The sequence below is a fragment of the Leptonotus elevatus genome, chromosome 6, assembly GCF_054856555.1.
Source record: "Leptonotus elevatus isolate MCC_2025b chromosome 6, RoL_Lele_1.0, whole genome shotgun sequence".
Taxonomy (NCBI): domain Eukaryota; kingdom Metazoa; phylum Chordata; class Actinopteri; order Syngnathiformes; family Syngnathidae; genus Leptonotus; species Leptonotus elevatus.
In genome coordinates, this window is record NC_141244.1 from 11,012,657 (window position 1) to 11,033,632 (window position 20,976).

The following is a 20,976-nucleotide window of genomic DNA, read 5'->3' on the forward strand; positions in this document are numbered from 1 at the left end:
TGTTAATAATTTATATTTATGACACTGATTATGTTCATGATTTCTCACATGTAGGAATAAGATAAATATCAATATACAACACTTGATTTCTATAAATCAATGGTGCATATCTAACTTAAAGGCATAATACGTGTCATTTTTATTTTTGAATAGGCAGCATTAGGAACACCAGATGCATGTATTGGCAGTGAATGGGGGAAAAAAAACTTCCACCCACACTCTTCACTAATGAACAAAGTGCAGACAGTCATCATTCTGCTGAAAATATGGTAGTGACATTAACAAGAACAGGACGTCCTTCCAAAACTCATGAAGAGAGAGAGGGGGGTGGGGGGTTCATAAAAGCTGCCTAGAAGATGACAATAACAGTGATGGAGTTGCAGAATAGTTCTAGCAAATACTAGCTGTTTACAAAATTCACTCGTCGTACTTGAAATTTATCAGATGAATGTGGTATAAAAATTGCTGGGGACACATTAAAACTAAGACTGAACTCATTAATAAAAAAAAAAAAACACAGCATTTGAACTGGGATGTGTTGACTTTTTATATTCAGTGTATGTTAGTTTGAAAAATCAAAATTATTTACCATCACTCATTTGTAAACCTCAACTGCTGAAATATACTATATATTCTGTATACTATACCTTCTTGTGTATAAGGTTTCTTTTCCTACACAGGACATATGGCCAGGATGCTGTCCTGGTAAAATATTTGTTTGTGGTCACCCCCCCCCCTCCCCTCCCCTCCCCCCTCTCTCTCATCACACGTGGATAACTGGATAGATGCACATTCCGATTGGCCATGGCACCGAACCTTGTCAGGGACTGCGCAAACATTCCTACCTGACTGAGTCGTTGTAGCCAGCATTCTACTGCAGGAGAGCCAACGGAAGAGAAGGAAGGAGCGTTACGTGCACCGCAGGTCAACGAGGGGCACAATTCTCACAAAAATGCCCGTCCAATATCAAAACACTTTGAGAAGGAATTGACGACCGAGAGGGTCATTTTCATTTATTTAAAAAAATCCATCACAAAGGGCACTTTGTGCTGTTGGGTTACGCGAGGGTTCTATCTGTGCACGTGACAACCATAGTAGAGACAAGAAAACAAATGATGTGATTATGTTTTTTTGTTGTTTTTTAATAAATGTGTTTGTGTTCACATGTGGGTGCGTGTATTTGTATTCATCAAATGTTGGCACACATCGGTTTCTTCCAACATTCATTGGCACTTTTTGACATTTTTGGAATATAAGTATTTTAAATTAACTCATTCACTGCCATTGACGGCTATAGACGTCAAAAAAATCATTTTAACTATTTCTATTAGTTTTTTTTTTTTTACTTTTGTTAACAAGAGTATGAAATCCTAGAACAAAAAATAGTGTACATTTCGAACAGATATAACATTTGTGATTAATCGTGAGTTAACTAGTGAAGTCATGCACATTATTACGCTTTTTAATAATCTTTTATTTTCTGTAATCTTTTAAAAATAAATAAAAGATTGTTAAAAATTAGGGGCGTCAGGTGATTAAATTTTTTAATTGCAATTAATCACATGACTTAACTAGCTAACTCACAATTAAACACAAATTTTTATATTTGTTCTAAATGTACAATAAAAAAAATTGTAGGTTTCCTTACTTTTGTTAACATAAGTAGAAAAAAACAGTTAAACTAATAGAACTAGTTCAAATGAATTTATAGCAGTGAATGAGTTAAGGTCACATCTATTCAGGACATGCCGCGATACATTATGGGTCCCGCCCACCCGTTAACGGTGAATGTTGGGTCAAAGGTGTGTTGAAGAGCTGCTGACAGATGGAATGAGACGCACAACTTTTTGATTGCACTTGATGTTCAGTTTAAGAGGGGCCTTCAAAAAGGAGGAATAAGCGGTTATGAAAATGGATGAGTGGATGTAAGAAATGGGGATTAAACTGGATGTCAGCTCCTGTATGCCAAATGCTAATGAGAAGGAGCTCTTCTTGTATCACTGCTATGTAAAAAACACTTATGTCCATTTTTTGTGTGTGTTTTTGGGATGAAACTGAGTGAAGACACCCCCAAAACGCAAAAAAAAAATGTTTTAAATGAAAAAGTGGACATAAGTGTTTTTCACACAGCAGCGACTATATTTTAATTAGAAAAGAGTAGTTATTCATTCAATTTATTGTGTTTTATGTTCAAGTTTATGTACACTCCAAAAATAGTTGGGTCAAAAATAACCCAAATCTGTGCCAGTGGCTCACTGATTTGCAATATGTTTGCGATGCTGAACCCATCTTTCATTTATACATTTTTTTGAGTGTGTATTTATGATTTTACATATAATTATTTATAGTACTGCCTCTGTCAGTACTACAAATTATAATAAGTAGACTACTGCTGCATTTCTCTTCCATGCAACAATTTTTTTAAATATACATTTCTTAAATGATAAACAATGGGTATACTGTCATGTTTTGAAGAGAAGCAATAAATTACAATTCTTGAAATTAAAAAATTTAAACAAAAACATAACAAAAACACATCTGCATTTATTACAAAAAAGGACCTTGCACATCTGACAAGTTTGTTAAAAATCACATTATATAATGAGTACAATTTTTCAAAGGATGAATTGATGTGACGAGTCGGTCTTTTTTTTCCTTTTTTCTAAAGACAGGCCGAAACATTGGCCGTCAACTTACAAACACTCTTGGTTATCTCAATTTAAAATTCCAAATGTTCTTTTCCTAGTATTGCCGAAAACATTAGCAAGGTAAACTTCTCTTTTCGATCCTGATAAATAAAATTATTGCGCAACACTGCCCCCCCCCCAAAAAAAAACATTAAAAAAAATCTACTATCAATGAGCAAAGGAGTACATTATGAATGTTTTAAAAAAGTGAGCTTCTTCAAATGAGGGTTTTCCGACAATGCGAAGATTTCATTCCGATAGCGATGGCGAGTGGAGGGACTTGCCACTGACTGGACTGTTGCTGTACGGATGCCAGTTACCTCTCTCTCTGTCCTTGCTGTCATGCTTGTGCTTGTGTTTATGTTTGTGTTTCTTCTTCTTTTTCTTCTTGTGCTCGTGGTGGTGGTGGCCATGCTCCCCTCTGTGTTTCAAAGGCAATGACGCGGTGTCTTTGGAGAAGGACGGTGCGGGCGTGGCTGGCAAGGAAAGCATCGACTGCTCGACGAATGCCGGCTCTTTACCTTTCAAGAAAAGAATCAATGTGGTGGTAAACAAACGGGAATAACTCTTTTTCGGCCGTACAAAAAAAATTACCTGGTGTCGAGGGTCTCTCCAACAGATTGAGGTGATGGTGAATGAAGGCCTGACTATCGTGGACAGTCTCCATATCAATATCTTCCTCTTCCATGTTAAACTACAACCAGAGAAAGACAAGAACTGAGGAAAGAAAAAAAAACGCCAGCCAACCTTGGCAAAAGCCATAAAAGCGATAAAAAAATAAATAATAATAATAATAATGATTAGGGCTGGGAATCTTTGTCTGTCTCACGATTCGATTCCGATTTTTGGGTCAGCGATTCCATTCTAAATCGATTCAGAACAATTTTAGATTAAACATTATTTGATTGACAATGATTTCTGGTTCAATTTATAGATATGCAAAAAATTGTCATGATCTACTCCAGTCTGACTCGCTAATGCTTATTAGCGCGCTACTTGTGGCACTTTTATCACTCAAAAGAACGACTATTCATATAAAACGCTTCAGGAATGTATACAGAGAAGCATTTTAACATCCTACACTGCAAAAAAACAAAAAACAAACTTTTATTGGAATAACTTGATCATGACTTTTTGCTTCTAATGTGGCTACAACTTAACAGTGTATCAGAACGAGCGGAAACCACACTGCCCCTAAGTGGCCAAATCGTGTACAACATGAACAGTGCTCCCGATAAAGGCACACACAAACAAGGGCAAGACAGTATAAAATAATTGAATAATTTAAAATCGATTCTGAATCATACTAATTGAGAATCGCGATTCTTATGAGAATCACGATTCTTATGAAAATAGATTTTTGGGCACACCCCTCATAATGAATCATCATCATCCTTACTCTGATCTTGTAGCGCCCGACTCTACCATCATCATCTAGATGCTGCAATGCCTGTCCGGGTTCTGGAGGGGATCCCAGCTGCGTCTCGGCCTTTCTCTTGATGCCCTGAGGAGGCTGTCCTACCCCACACACTCCAAGAGAAATGGGATCGGGCTCTTCATCCTCCTGCCAGAAGGAAAAACAAAGCTGATGCAATATATTCTGTAACTTCCAAAATACCAGTCTTACATTTGTTTTGGCGGAGTACTCACAGGTGGGTAGTTAAAGCCGACACCATGGATTCCTATACTGGCGGGTGTGTCAATAACAGAACTGACACTCAGTTCAGGCTTGATGGTAGGGTTTAGTACCGCTTTCTTCTCTTTTAAATTCAACACAAGGCCGAGCTCAGGGAGCGGCAGGCAGGAAGGCCGAGTCAAACCAAACAAAGTATAGTAGAGGTTCACAGCATCGCAGCGGAGGCGCCAATCATGAGAGGTACCTGAGGAGAAAACAGAAAAAGAAATCGCTCAATATCTGAAACCCCTAACAACTGCTTCTGTTCAGTCTTCTGACCTACAGCAGATGAATGCATTCAGCGGGAAAACGTTTTTGGACAGATGAGACTCACCTGAGTTCATCAGCTTCCAAAGCTGGTCCACCAGAGCTTCATTGCATATAGCGGATTCTGTTGTCTTGGTGAAGGGTGGATTCTTACAAAGCATGGCTAGGATCTTATGTCTGGCGGAACAACAGACATCGGAAATGTTCAATTGTACATAAAACAAGGTATGTGCAGAATTTGGTTACTAATGCAGCAAAAACACCACAAAACCAAACATTCACATTTACTCCCATGTTAGTGGGAAACGAACATCAGGTAAAAAAAAATAATAATAATTGAACATACAAATTCAGGTTCCGTCGCTGCCACTGTTATGGACAACTGTCATAAACTGCCCCCGTACTATATCAAGCAAGCCTATATACTTACTAACCTGACATAAGGAGCCGGGTCACTCTGAACCAGGCTGAGGAGCCACTGCAACTCAGCTGAACTCTTTTCAACTGCAAAATCAAACATGATGTCAACATCAACAAATTACTATACAAACAAAAACTGCACAGTTGAATTCACTTTCTTTTTGCCACGCCTTCATGTACAACTTCATCTGATCAGATCACGTTTATATAAAGGGATGGCATTTTAGTAACGAAAGCATCAAATACAGTAAGTACACTTAGTTCTGAATAAAAAAATGTAAAAATCTAGATTTTTAGCTCATTTTTATTCAGATGATTATGGCAGGCATTCTTCAACTAGTGTTATTTTTGCAAAACCGCAAGTATGATTTGGAGACTTAAAAAAAAGAAAAGTTGATTCATTCCAGACAGAGTGAGATCAAATACAATATTCTTACTCTGTCTCAGTTCACCATTCACATCCACTTGCATCACAAATGATGTATGTTGAGGACTTCCTCGAAATGTCTTCAGTGCTCATACAGTGTAAAATGTGAAAATGACCATCAGTGTGTTTGTATCTTACCTCTTGTGTAGTCCACCAGAGCCTCTATAGCAGCAACACGGACGTCAACAAAGTGCCCATATTCTGCGTAGGACTTGAAAAGTGACGCTTCACTCGGGATGTGGCCATTTTTTTGAAGTTGGCGAATGGCTTTAAGAGAACTACAAATGAAAGTTAAGAGATGGAGGGGGAGATAAAAAATGTAATGTGCAAAGCAAAGGAGAATCACAAAATATGACAACAATTAAAGCAGGTCCAAACTTTAGAACTGCCATCTTGCCTGTGTTTTTTTTTTCTCTTCAACACAATGGATTTCAAATTATACAAACTGTCCACATATATTTTAGGGAACAAACAAGTCAAAAGTTTGAACAACAACCACACAAATAATAAAAACGGGTACACAGAGACAGACAGCAGCTACCTGATAGTAATCGTGCTCCTGTAACTTGGCAATAGTTTTTCCATGTTAAGGAATCTTGTTATCTCCTCCAAAATTAGACGCACATCAGCGTTTAAATTGTCCACTGTGCGTGTCTCGTTGTTGATACTGATGGCTGGGGTCAGAGAGTTGGTCAGTGCTTCAAGCAGATCTGCACGGTAGTAATTATCTGAGAACTGGAAACGGACCAAGTTAGTCGACGGCAAAACTAAATAAACATCACGTAATTGGCATGTGGTATTTCACTACAAATTTCTTCAGCCAATCATCAATATACTATATATTACTATTAACTCATTCACTGCCAGTGACGGCTATAGACGTCAAAAATTAATTTTAACTATTTCTATTAGTTTAACATTTTTCCCACTTTTGTTAACGAGAGTATGAAAACCTAGATTTTTTTTTATTGTATTAGAACAGATATAAAATTTGTGATTAATCGTGAGTTAACTAGTTAAGTCATGCGATTAATTACGATTAAAAATGGTTATCACCTGACGCCCCTAATTTTAAATAATATTTTCTTCAAAAAAAAGATTATAAAAATTGTTATTTATATATAAATAATAACAAATATTTTATTTATTTAAAAAAAAGAAAATATTATTAAAAAATTAGGGGTGTCAGGTGATAATTTTTTTTTAATCGTAATTAATCGCATGACTTCACTAGTTAACTCACGATTAATCACAAATTTTATATCTGTTCTAAATGTACAAAAAAAAATAATTCTAGGTTTTCATACTCTTGTTAACAAAAGTGGAAACAAATGTTAAACTAATAGAAATAGTTAAAATTAATTTATGACGTCTATATTTATTTCCCAAAATTCAGATGCCCTCTTCATCTCTTCTACTGAGGAGACTACAATCATGAGGCATCTGCGATAGACTAACATTAAATGATTAATTTATTTTACGCAATAATCTAAAATCCAGAAAAGAAAGGAAAGCATTGGCAATATTAACAATTTAGGTTACAGGGTGTGTTGCTGTGTCATTACTTTGTTTTTCCTGTTGTCGTTGTACTTGATAAGGTCAAGTATGAAGTTGAGGACATCTCTGGGACAGAGGTTCTGGACATCTCGGAGTAATGCCATGGCAACAGGCATCGTCTTGCAAGGAATACAGGAAAAAAAAAACGTACATTAGGTGACAAAAAGTAAATCACAAGAGAGATGGGGAGACTTAATAGCATATAATTACTGAATGCATCCAGCAATGGGCAAACCTGCCATGATTTGACACCTTATGTTCCTCTATTAATCATTAGCACTGCCTTGCCTTTGCCAGGCATATTACAAAGGTTGTGTATTTCCTCTGATTAAATGTGGTCTGATGAAATCTCAAAATATTAAACTTGCATGTGATACTGTGGCACCACATAACAAATCACAAAACGAGAAATACATAATAAGGGCGGCAGCCCAAGTCCCTTTAAATCAACTGTCACTTCCAACCCGACCCACTTGGTAAAGAAACAAAAACATATTTAGTACCCGTTTTAAAAGGGGCACTCTACCTTTTGCAGGAAATAGCTCTGGAAGTTGATGAAGTTGTTGGTTTTCACGATATTGGGGCAGCTCTTGCAGCAGAACATTCTGGTGAACAGAGACTTCATAGCTGGTGGGCCCTGCCATGTGCTCACCATAGAATTGGCTATCTGCAATTATTATGTGCACACAACACAATTTCCATATTAAGACTTTATTTACTTTATGTAAATGCATATAATGCCATGAAAAACTATCGGACCCTTTACTGATTTCTGATATATTTAAATATTTATCAAAAAATTTTTTTTAATTAATTGTACTAGCGAGAACATGCAAGCGCTGCAATGAAAGGCCAAAGCTGAGAATCAAACTCAGAACCTCAGAACTGTGAGGCAGACATGCTACCCATTCGGTCACCATGCTACCTAATGTACATAACACAAATTTCAAAATGGCAACATTGAGTAAAGGTCGCCCACCTTTGCCAAACAGAAGCAGGCCTGCATTCGCACTTTGTAGAAACACTGTTCTTGTTCAAGGATGTCCGTCAGAGCAAGTCTGGAAGCAGGAGTTGGGAAGGTTTCAAGAGCTAAAATGGCCTCCTCCTAGAAAATAGAAAACATGCGGACAAATATCAGCCACGAAAAACTAATTTATGTGGCAATATTGTGGCATAGTCAAGTAAGAAAGCTAAATCAAAGTTATTTGCCACCTGCGATTAGATTGCACAATAGGATACAGCATATTGACTTTCAAGTCAGTTGGTACAGTAGGGCCCTCCAAAATGCGGATATACTGCGGACTTACCTGTGCAACTACATCTCTTTCATAACGCAGCTGGTATTGCCACATGAAGTCGGCTTGCTCCAACTCGACTTTCCTCAGAATTGACATGTCTGGGTCAATACGGATCCATAGGAGAGGAGAGTCGGCACTGCGTAGGAGAAGAGAAATGGATTGAAGCACATTGTTGACGACAGGCGAATATTCTGACGGTGATTTTTTTTTTCTTCAACAAAGAAAAGCTTCTGTGATTGTCGTCCTCTTTTCTGATCGATAATGGTGAGCTCCGAGTCTTTTTCATTGGTTTCATTGTGCATTTGGCCACAATCAAGGTTTTTGTCATCTCTTCATTTACCTCACTCCAATGTCCAATTCTGAGCTCCCTCATCACCAACTATTCAGCTCACTAGGCTTATTTACAGAGGAGTGCCAAGCCTTAGTTAGAGAAGTTGAAGCAGCTCCTAGCTTCTTTCATTGAGAATTGGGTTGAGCCAACAAGTAACCTCTCTGGACATATGCACTAAAATATTTTGGAAATGCAAATGGGTTATTGCCTTACTCCATGGCCGATAAGTCCATGTCCACTTCCTCTCCATTCATCAGGGGAATCTTCTTTTTCTTATTTCTAGGGAGAAAATAAAATGAAAAATAAAACATTAGCCCACCAAATAAGACACCTTTGACATGGTAATCAGTTGCATTTGCCGTTCCTCGGATCCCATTACAACTTTCCGACTCCTTTAGTCACACGGATTAGTTTTCCATCTGCCAGAGTGACTGGTGGATTCTTTTCTTTTTACGCCAAACACTACCTGCATTGTATTATAACTGAGCTGTAAAAGACCCAGAAAGGACACACACTTGTTATATTCTCACTCGAACCTACAGATTTGTGTTGTCCCAAGATTTACCACTGATGACAAGTGAGGGAAATCACTGTCACTTGTGTGGCCCTTCAATTGCGCCCTGGGAACATATAAAGTTGTGGATCGAATCAGTTGATAGTTGCAATATGTAGCGAGTTATAAACAATAACTATCTGTGATAAGGAAACCAGGTGATTACACCAAAAGGGAATTCAAGCCAAGTGGTTGAATTTTGTTTCCAAAATGATCCGTTATTGATACTGATTGTCCTCATTAGGGTCGCAGGTAAACTGGCGATCTTGGGTGATGCCCTGGACTGGTCGGCAGTTAAATCACAGGGAAGACTCATGTGGGCAAATGAGAACGTTTTGTGAAGCAGGAAGCAAACAGAGTAACCTGAGAAACCCGCGGAAGCAGGACGAGGGATGAATTGCAAACTCCACTTAAATTTTCCAACTGAGACTTTTCCAACCTCGCCTGACTGTCAGGAAGTCATTTTACTGCATGCTGCCATTTCTAAATTCAAATGATCGGTATATAAAATGATAATGAACAATTTCATTGTAAATGTGTGCGTATCCAGCAGACGTTTTACAGCACCTTCGGCTCTTGGAGTGACATGGGATATCATGTTTAAGGCTGTTCTCCTCTATCTGCAAGGTATGGTTGAACGACCCATCTAATTCCTGTACCGTCACTTTGATGGGACCCTGGGGGATATGCAAACATTTCAGAAGACGGTCTACGGTAAAAGGTTAGTTCATTAACACACTAACATTCTACATACATTCATGTACTCCACTTTAATTAAAAAAAATTTTTTTTCTAATACTGTATAATTATTACATAATCATTTAACTACCTATCTGAGTGAGGTAATGAGGTAAATGATATTAACTCATTCACTGCCATAAATTCATTTAAAATTTTTTTTTAATAATAATAAAAATTTGGGGTGACAGGCTATTAATTTTTTTTATTGTAACTAATTAATCACATGACTTAACTAGTTAACTAATGATTAATCACACATTTGATATCTGTTCTAAATGTACAATAAAAAAATTCTAGGTTTTCATACTGTTGTTAACAAAAGTGGATTTTTTTTTTTAAACTAATAGAAATATTTACAATGTTTTTTTGACGTTTATAGCAGTCAATGGCAGTGAATGAGTTAATGTGGGTCAAGTGTTTAATAAGAGTAGTATCAGTGACAGTAAAGTAGATCATCTAACCCAAGAATATGAAACCAAAACTACTAGCAAGAGTTTCCGTTCACAGTATGCCACTCAAAAATTTGAAAAACAACAACAAAAACCAATTAACCTAATTATTAGGGCCTAATATAATAAAACAAGTAGCTCTATGGCTCGATCCTTGATGCAAATGTATCCCTTGGACAAAATCAATAACATTTCCATGCTTAGTTTGAAAAGATCGTTATTGATATACTCACAACATATTTCTGAGTTCCAGATGATGTGTAGTCTTGGCGGATCTCCAACTCCAAAACATTCCTCTTTCTGTTGAATGCAAAGCTGCCATAGAATTTTACGACAGCACTCTGATCTCTGGTTTTGAACAAGTTAAGACAAAAAAGAAAAGAAAAATGAAAAATAAACAATCATTTGCACGTGTTCTCTTTGCTCCCTGCCATTTTTTTTTTCAGTAACAAAAAAATAAATTTGACAAAAGCAATAATTATTGAATTTTGCAAGAAAGATCATTTTTAGCGGGTGACATAAAATGACATGACGGGCCAGATCTGGGCCACAGGCCATGAGTTTGACAGCCGTGGATTAAAGGATACACCCATTGCTTGATAAGAGGGGAAATGTCCTTGCCAGAGACATTAGAGATTGATTTCAGGAACGCATGAGTAGATAGAAGCATCTGGCTCCACATGTGACTCTGGTATCTCTGTGATGAGGCTGTGCTAGCCAGACTCAAAAGCTTGTTGAAAACCTTAAGGAAAGATAGACAAAAAAGACAATGAAGTGAAGTCGCCATTTTTTGGGGGGTTCTAGATCATGTTTATTTATGCATTTTCTGATTAATAAACAGTTGGTGATGTGGTTTAAAGATTTAAAGCAGGTAGAATGTCTGAAGAACAAGCCAAGAAGAAATAAAAGGAAAAAAATAAGTGTTGTTACACTGTGTTGAATACTGTGCATTGAGTCAGACTGGTGTCCCAATGGCTCAGCAGTTAGACACAACAGTGGAACCTCATGTCAAAAATTTGACCCCGGCTTTGCAATCCGAAACACTTGCAAATCGAGTTACTGTTTACTATTGAAATAACATGACGCGTTTGCTTACAAATCACGATGCAACAACTTCAGGGCTGAACACACTAGGGCCAACTTGAAAACCAAAAGAGCACACTGTCACAATGCAGTGCGTTTATTCATCACTTCCAGATTGATTTAGAATTAGCGAATTTAGAAAATTCTAACTAGAAAGAAGACATCTCACCTGCAACATGAACTCCATGCTGATCCGGTTTTCAATCAGTCTCATCACTAAGTGAGCCTTACATTGGAACATTTTGTAGTACTCCCATGACAATGTGTGAGGGTGCTTCAGAGAGAAGTGAAGGTGGGGGGTTGGGCTGCAAAAAGAGAAGGACTGATATCAGCATGTGATTTCACACTGTTTCATTCAATTAACCTTTCCTCACTTTGTAGACATTGCAACTGAATTCAAATGTATTACTTGTCCTTTTCTTTGCCTCCGCTAAACGTTGGGTGCAGAAGAACGCCTCCCATCTTCAGTTCATATTCCACAATCTTGTCCAGCTCCTGTGACAAAACAAATATATAATTCACTCGTTCCCTGCCATTGACGGCTATAGACGTCAAAACTTAATTTGAACTATTTCTATTAGTTTAAAATTAGTTTTCACTTTTGTTAACAAGAGTATGAATACCTTGGGGGGCGGGTGGGGGGGGGCTTGTATTGTACATTTCAAACAGATATAAAATTTGTGATTTTTCGTGAGTTAACTAGTGGAGTCATGCAATTAATTACAATAAAAAAATGTAATCGCCCGACGCCCCTAATTTTTAATAATCTTTTCTTTTTTTTATAGCGTCAGGTGATTAATTTTTTAAAATTGTAATTATGACTTCAATAGTTAAGTCATGATTAATTACAAATTTTATATCTGTTCAAAATGTACAATACATTTTTTTTTTTATAAATTCTTAAGAAAAGTGGGGGGAAAATTAACTAATATAAATAGTTCAAAATAATTGTTGACGTCTATAGCCGTCAATGGCAGTGAATGAGTTAAAAATAAAACATATAGGCCTATCTATGTTCCACTGACACCAAATTGGCATGTAATTGCATATAATGTCTGGATGTCAAGTAAATCCAGCGTGTCAACAAGTTTGCTCTTCTCAAGAAGCATTGCTCAATGTGAAAAAAAAAACCCCTCTGAGAATACAATAAAGAATTGTTCATTTGTCCCTTGCTCTCTCTCTCTGTATTCTTCTATTTCATTCCCCACCCTTCACAGCTGAGTACATACCTGCCTACTAATGCTTATTCAAGTTGAAATACACGGCAGTAAAAAAAAAAAAAGTAGAGAATTTAACAGCAATAACAGTGAAAGATCTACACAGGAACCCACAATCCTACAGAATAGGTTATCTTGAAATAGCAAGCAATAGCAGCAATGACATTATGAATGTACAATGCAGTGTGTGTGTGTGTAATAAAAAACAATAATATGCCTCAAATCCTTATGTTGTACACTAAAGGGATGTTGGCTGTTTGCCAATTAGAAGTGCAGGTCCCAAGCTTGCATAGAAAATGAGTGGGTTGCATAGGAAGGGCATCAACCGTGGTAAACAAATCGTGTCATGTGGCGACCCCTGATGGCCAAAACCAGAAAGAGAAAGAACAAGAGATTAAGAAAGTTGTGGCTGCAGCCCCTATTTCTCAGGCCCCTCCTCCCCACGTCCCTGCAGACCTTGACATTGATTGCACACTTGGACTTGAAATAGTGAAGAAAATGTCATCTGAACACGAGTAACAAAATGGTAGATAACTACGTGGAATATTTTTAAAAGACTATACTAATGTACTATTGTTAAGCGAATACTTAAAAACAATGCCAGCCTTCCGAATGATTGGATATGACTTAATTTTGCAGATGTTGTTTACAGTTTTTTATTTTACACGTCTTCAAGAGCAGACTTGCGCTACTTGGCCGTGAAGGATAACTTGAGCGCCAAAAAACAAAAGCGTCTCAGAAAATAACAGTTTGACTGAGGAGAAGTGTTATTGTTTTTTTTTTTAAAGTGTATTGAAGTCGTTGGCTTCATTGGTATTTGGCAAAAAGGGGGAATTAGCACATGATTCTAATCACATTCTAACCAGCATTAAAGGCCTTCAAACGTTATTTCTCAGTATTCACCAGTAATATTGGAGGGAATTGCAATTCTTAGTAACTAACTTTGGATATCCAAATATTATTGGAAATAAATCCAGGATTGTGAAAAGCTGATACCTCTTTGATCCAGTGCCGATACTCATTCACTCCAAAAGTCTTCTTCAGATACAGGCCAAAGATGTAGCCCGAGATTCCTTTCAGCACCCACTCATCAGCCCTACACACGTGCATAGCAAGTTAATACAACATTTAGGTTCGTACTAAATACGCATTCAGTTACTTTCCAAACTAAATTAGAAGTATGATTGTCTTTTTTAATCCAGTAGTTTAACAAATACAGATCAGAGTGAGACCCCCAAAATACAACCATATCGTATCCATCAGTCATAATAATGCAGTGGCCTTTTCACGAAAAACATGTCTCACCAAGACATCCTGGAGATGAAGCACCCGAAAAACTGCTGAGCCAAGGCCTGGGCAAGGCAACGACGTGTCAAAGGGGTCTGGTCGATGATCATAGCGCTATGAAGTAGGTTGGTGCTAGAAGAAGACAAGGCAACGTTCTGTGAAAAGCGGCTCTTGTTTGGTGCTCGTCATAGTTGTCAATGTCATGGAATAGCTATTCTAATCACACGACGTCTGCTGCTAATGTCCAAGCTGGCGCGGATCAATTCTGTGAGAACTCACAGCCTTTGTACCAGAGAAACCTGAGCAGCTGCCATGGACTTGCCAAGGATGAATAACCATCTTATACTGACCCATTGTGGCCAAAGTGAGCACAGTATCGGAAAGTATCGAGTAGTTCAAGGCACCGCTCTATTACAGTACCAATCGTAAAAATGAAGAAGAAAAAAAATTTGAAGAAAAAGTTCCCCTACCTGAAAATGCTCATGGAAGAATAGGAAGACACTTGCACATACGACTCATCCACAAAAACCGTCTTAAAGCAGGAGTAAGGGTAGCGGCACGTTAGAATTTCTTCATAGAACTCAAAAATCTCATGCAGGTAAGACATGGAATGCTTGAGAAGTGGCAGCAGCTGTGGCAGGCAAAAGTGGGTCACCTGATGGGAGGCCAGAAAAAAAATAAAATTACAGTTCAAGCTTGAGCATAATCTTCTCTGGTAAGCAAATTGAGGACAATTGTCCATCCTCATTTCTAAACTGATATTTAAATGTGAATGTTAAACAACTCTTGAAGCACAGAATTGTTATGCCCAATTATTTGGCACAACTTGAAAATTCTAACTGTGCATTCAAAAGATGATTGTATTAATTTAAAAATACAAAAACAACCTCACCTCATGCATGTAGGGGTCTACAAGGATTTCAAAGGGCCCAACAGCCAGGGAGATGTTGGGGGCTGCCGTTGGGATAGCTAGGACATAGTGGAACGTTTTCTTCCTCATGTCATGTGTGTAGATGGTCTCTACGAGGTCACCACATGATACCGCAACCATGGAGGAGTCGATGGTGAACTCCAGCTTCCATGTGCACAGCTCTGAGTAGGAGTCCACACAAGGGAACCAGAACCTTGGGCATAAAAAGTCAATTAAGAAATATTTAATTTCAGATATTAGAAAAAGATTTTCAGAGACAGCAAGTCCACGCATGTAGATTAATACACAACTTTCATCACCGACTAAAAAAACTGCTGGAAAACTTGTCTTCATGAATTTTTGAGCCCACTGCAAATATTTCTTCTTCTTGAACCCGACCTGCATGACTTCAAGCCTTTGAAGGATTCCGTACTGAGAGGTTACTCGGACTCCAGAGACACAAGCAGCTTCAATTACCCGCTTGCGACTCACCAGTAGCCTTTTGTCAGCTGCTCTCTTAATACAATGCAAGTGCCTGGAAGGAACTTTCATTAATATGCCATTACTTGAACGAGCCCATTTACCATCTGATTCACAAGCACAATTGTCTTTCTTTCTTTACGACCGGCACTGCAGAACCACCTCCGAGATGGTTCTAAAAGGCGGTTCCATTGTAACCGCTCGGCCCCGAAAAAGTCACACGGAAACGGCAACATCCGGGCCGACCACAGCCGACTCTGTGTGGAACCGGTCCAGTGGAAAAGCGGCATAATTATCAAACCTGATTCAGATTGAAACAGTCTCAGTAACTTAAACAGGTTAGAGAAAAACAACATGGGCAAAAGTTCCACAAAAAAAAAAGCTAAAATGTAAATGTTTATGTAACTCAAAGTCCTACATACATAATGTACATGTGAATTGTTCGCAATTTCTTTGTTTTTAATTTCATTATCAACTCACTGCCATTGACGGCTATAGACGTCAAAAATTCATTTGAACTATTTCTATTAGTTTAACATTTTTTCCCACTTTTGTTAACAAGAGTATGAAAACCTAGATTTTTTTTATTGTACATTTAGAACAGATATAAAATGTGTGATTTATCGTGAGTTAACTAGTGAAATCATGCGATTAATTATGATTACAAAATGTAATCGCCTGAGCCCCTAATTTCTAAAAATATTTTCTTTTTAAAAAAAGAAGGAAAAAAAAGATTATTTTTTAAAAATATTTAAAATAACTAAAAAAAAGAACAAAAGATTATTAAAAATTAGGGCCATCAGGCGATTAATTTTTTTCGTAATTAATCGCATGACTTCACTAGTTAACTCATGATTAATCACAAATTTTATATCTGTTCTAAATGTGCAATATCTTTTTTTAGGTTTTCATACTCTTAACAAAAGTGGAAAAAATGTTAAACTAATAGAAATAGTTAAAATACATTTTTGACGTGTTAACTATAACTAGCAGACAATACAAGTGAGTGCCATCACTAATTATGAAAAATGCACCTCAAGATTTCAATTTAATTCATTTCATTCGTAAAAGAAAAAAAGACAATATAAAGAAAAAAAACAGGTATTAATACCGAGTGGAGTTGTGGTGTCCAAAGGAGAACACGTGGGCACCCCTCTCAGCCATAGTGCCTTCCACATCATGGATAACAAAATGGAGACCCCCTTTTGGCTGGTCCAGGGAAAATTCAATGTATACCTTTAAGATATGTGAATCTGGAGACAAAAGCACACAATAAACATGGGATATTTGTAAGAACGTGACAAACACTTTTTGGAAAGCCAACTCAAATCCTTCAAGATGATCATTACGTGACAACGCTCGTAACTCAAAACACATCGCAAATCATCGTTCTCTAATTTGAAATGAATGGAAATTCCATTGTTCCACCTCCCATTAAACACCAATAACTTGTGTAATGGGTTTTTAATTCAAGAAAAAAAAATCCTCATAACATTTTTACACAGTTTTCTGGACCCACAAAATATTGTGTTCTAAGATTATAAAGTATATAAAATTGATAGTTGTTCTACGTCTATACTCACGTGCATACGTAACAGATTTGGAAATATAAATACAATACAATGCAATTGTTTATTTTTCCATACTTTTTCAGACCTGGAAATGCATTTGCTTGCGTAGGAACCCTGAACATTTTTTTCGCTCCATAAGTTTTTCATATTTTTCTAATTCAAAAAGTTTTTTGGGGGAAAAGATGAGATTTCCTTATACACTGTGGTTTGGTCTAGATTGGCTCACCATCTCCTTGTTTCCAGAGTTCAGAAGGAACCTTGATGACCAACTCCCCATGTCCTGCATCGGGGTCCACAGCGCTCACTGCAGCAGTATAGGCACTCGAGAAATAATTCAGGTTCCTTCTGTCGAAAAAGATCAATCGCGCCATTCATTTCATCTAGCAAAAAACATTGCATTTTTATGAATGCAGACAGGCACAGTAAATTCATGTACGCAGCAGTTGTATTACATAATAAATGTGAAACAGTACATGTGAGAGCTAAAACAAAGAAAGCAACACCAGCTACCAGAAGAATTGCCCACAACTCCTTCCACTTTGCAGGCCAGAAAACGATGGAAAAATCTGTTCGGGTCACGCTTTTAACACCCCTTTAACTTTTTTCTCCTCTTCCACACTTAAGCTTTACATTCAGAAATCAAAGACTGGACAACTGAAATCGATTAAAGTGATGGACTAATTGTATTCAGCACACTCATGTGCACCCTCAAGTACCTGTAGTTCTTTATTATAAAAAATAAAACTGTCATAAATCAAACAAATTAGCCCACAAGCGTGGTGGACAGAAGTGTGCACACTTCCTATGCTGACCCGTTATGGCTTTAATACAAAAAAATGGCCACCGGGTCACACAACTGCTCATTTTAATTTGCGTTATTGTCCAGCAAAATATTGCCTCCAACAAACGAGCCCCGATTGTTATGAGTGGCACTATCATTAATATAGCAACAACAACAAAAATAGCAATTAGAGTTAAATTGTAAATGATTGTTCCAAATTTTGAAAACCATCAGAGTGAATGATATCCAGAATATGAAGAAGAAGAAGAAAAATGCAATGAAGACCCAAAGACCTTTTTCCATACTGTACTTACTGTTTTGACTCACTGTGGCACACTTCCAAAGTCGGGTCATTGTAAATGAAGGGAGCTTCAAGATCATTTATTCGAACCCTGTAGATACGGCACTGTTTGCTGTTCAACTTGATTCTGTTAAGGTTAGGTACGGTCGGGATAATGGTCAGCTCAACATAACCCTCAATGATTCAAAAAAAGAAAGAAAGAGGAAAAACAAAAGGATATGTCATTATTTATTTTGGAATTAGCCATCATTTGTTCAAACAAAGTACTGACAAAGTATTGTACATTCACTTATTATCATGTCTGTCATTCCATTGTAGGGATGCACGATAATATCAGTGGCCGATAATTATCGGCTCAGACTGGGACGATCCACTTCTGTCGCGATCCAATCCGGATCCCGATATTTTGGTGGCGATCCGATACGCATTGCGATATTTTGGGGCTTTTTTTGGGGGGGGGGCTAGTATTAGTAACCTTAACACGTGTATTTAAAAAAGGGATCATCCAGCCGGGATGGCCCATATTTCACTCAGTCATGTTTATTTTTTTAAACCAAGAAAATGATATTATCATGCATTATCAATGTCAGCCATCTGTTTTGGTAAATCCGTAAATAATATCATTAAAAGTGGGGATCAGACAAAAGTTTTCCATTCAAAATCATCGCACATACTGGACATACATTGCTAAGAATTTCCAAAAAAACGTCTCTCAAAAAAAAACCATCAAATGATTAGCTTCTCCACGTCATTTATCCATTTTCCGAACCGCTTCTCCTCACGATGGTCCGCACCAAGCCTATTTGTGACGTCATAATGCGCGCAACCTCGTGTTCACAGAAGATGCCTCAAGGCGACATGGCAGAAGCCAGTGTGGGCGTTCTGTACTCTGTCTCCCCAAAATGTTACCCTTGCAGTTTTTTGTTGCATTTTTAAAACATGACTGTTTTGTTTTGGCAAACGCAAGATGAGTCAACGGTTGTCTTTGAAGCAGAGATATCAATAAAATTCAACTCCATGGTGCTTTACACACTGTTTCAATGTATTTGTACTTATAAAAGGACTTGAAAGTATATTAGTATTCAAGTTAGTTTTGCAAACAACTATCGGCTTATCGGTTATCGACATCGGCAATATCTAAATTATTGGTTTATCGTATCGGTTGAAAATAGTATTATCGTGCATCCCTATTCCATTGATTTCCTATGCCCATGATGACAGTATAGAATACATGATTAAATAAGGCTCTGTGGCTGCTTTTTATTTGCGTTGTCCCAATTTGATCATGTGATCAAAAATCGAAAACTTTTCCTTAGTTAGAAGCAGAAATAGGTTTTTGGGTGCGAGTCAAAGCTCTAATTTTAATATACACAAGTCACACATAAGCATAAGTCGCATGAACAGACTATTAAAAAAAACTATTAACTTTTTTTTTGTGTGACTTGTAGCCCAAAAATTATTGTACTTAAGGTGAACAAAATACTACAACACAGCTGTAATAATGATGCAATACAGTTCTACACTAATGCAAACTTTACTGCCGCTTTGACAGCATTGGTGAAACATGGGCACCGTTACCTTATATGGTCGAATATTTGATAGAACACTTGAATTGGATAGCAACCTATTAGATGCAGGTATTGTAGAACATCATTATACTGTGCAAGTATTCATAATGTTTTAGCCTGGATGTGGTCAAATTTAGCCTTGTTAAGACATTTATACTCACAATTACAGATTTTCTCTGGAAGTTGATATTGTTGATGCACACAACCTGGTGGGTCGTAAAAGAAAAAGGCATAACAGCATTACATAGCAATTTAACAACACACTGTACTCATTTTATAGTGTTTTCTACTCAACTAAAGGGAACAGTAATGCTTGAAACTCACATATCTATTCATGCATACAAAGATAAAATACTTATAATTTAAAGGGTCGTGGACTCTCAAATCCTTTATCCTTTTTTCTGTTCATCTCTGTTTCGTAGTCACGGGACAGATGCTCGGATGCCAGCTCAACCTCGTCTCATCAGTTGAGTATCTTTGGTAGTGCAGTCCGTTACACTAAACCCCTCCCCCTTCCGAAGAGGGCAAAACAACGCTCCTAAAGAATCGCAACGAGACAAAAAAAGTGATTCGACGCCACGTAAAATATGAAGTAAGCACATTAAGGGCAAATGCTTACTTGTTGGATTCACTCGAAACCACGACTCCAAATGTGTTGTGGCGCTAACGAGGCAATGAGGAACAGTTGAGATATTTGTTTCTGTAACTTTGTTCCTTCAACTCGCACGATGTAGGCAAGTCATCATTCCACAATCATGCACAATCACGGTATCACAGCAAAACCAAAATCACCACACAACAAACTAGATAGCATCACTAATAACTAATAAAATAACTAGACCACTAACTAAAAAAATCGTTAACATAGAACATTTAAACACTATTTCTATCCTTAGCGCCGCATAGCATGTTGGGAACGCCTCCTGATTCCCAGCGACGCTACAGTATTTTCTCCATTCACTATGAACTCATCCAAGAATGTATGTCAGCGACAGCTAACAAAAGTACATCACAGTAAAACAGATCAATATATATATATATATATAGTACAGTATAGTCCGAATGCTATACTAAATGCATACCAAGAACACATTAGAGTCGCGACTGAAAAGATCCACAATGTTCCGCCATTTTACCTTTCGACTCCCGCACAAATTTACCATTTCAGACTGTTCTCTGCAAAATTGCTGTTACATATCTGCAGCGTTTCTGTCAACAATATAAAATTTCCAATGATAATCTTAACAACAAACAGAATGCAAGATATATTCCAGAGCGATGGAGGAAATAGTTGAGCGCCGGAAGTCGTACGGCATCTCCATTGGGACAAACTTGATGGCGGCATCGAACGTTTGAAAGGCATTACCGCCATC

At 37.5% G+C, this 20,976-nt stretch overlaps 1 protein-coding gene across 3 annotated transcripts; it reads right to left on the minus strand.

Annotated features, from left to right (window-relative positions):
• Positions 1–2,524: 2,524 nt before the first annotated feature.
• On the minus strand, positions 2,525–20,930 carry taf2 (TAF2 RNA polymerase II, TATA box binding protein (TBP)-associated factor). 3 transcript variants are annotated; one of them, XM_086079043.1, is made up of 29 exons: positions 20,740–20,930; positions 20,223–20,266; positions 19,963–20,141; positions 19,765–19,819; positions 18,049–18,209; positions 17,180–17,298; positions 16,494–16,635; positions 14,885–15,116; positions 14,463–14,647; positions 14,011–14,124; positions 13,702–13,801; positions 11,898–11,983; positions 11,658–11,793; positions 10,993–11,147; positions 10,639–10,753; positions 9,783–9,892; positions 8,876–8,941; positions 8,341–8,467; positions 8,013–8,138; positions 7,560–7,700; positions 7,042–7,152; positions 6,018–6,211; positions 5,615–5,754; positions 5,064–5,133; positions 4,697–4,806; positions 4,338–4,567; positions 4,087–4,251; positions 3,282–3,381; positions 2,525–3,208 (listed from the first exon to the last, which is right to left on the minus strand). In XM_086079043.1, exons 3-29 carry the CDS (start codon positions 20,010–20,012, stop codon positions 2,937–2,939), a joined length of 3,612 nt encoding a protein of 1,203 aa, XP_085935169.1. In that variant the 5' UTR covers positions 20,013–20,141; positions 20,223–20,266; positions 20,740–20,930; the 3' UTR covers positions 2,525–2,936. The 3 variants fall into 3 exon arrangements, with proteins under 3 accessions (XP_085935169.1, XP_085935170.1, XP_085935172.1); XM_086079044.1 differs by having other exon boundaries at positions 20,686–20,930; XM_086079046.1 differs by having other exon boundaries at positions 20,764–20,925.
• Positions 20,931–20,976: the final 46 nt, after the last annotated feature.

Coding starts and splice junctions, on each gene's coding strand:
- taf2 (XM_086079043.1), bottom strand. CDS start 20,012: ATGAACAGAAAAAAGGATAAAGGATTTGAGAGTCCACGACCCTTTAAA. Junction 19,820..19,962: donor AGTCCACGACCCTTTAAATT/ATAAGTATTTTA, acceptor TTTTTCTTTTAC/GACCCACCAGGTTGTGTGCA. Junction 13,802..14,010: donor TTCATCTCCAGGATGTCTTG/GTGAGACATGTT, acceptor GCACGTGTGTAG/GGCTGATGAGTGGGTGCTGA.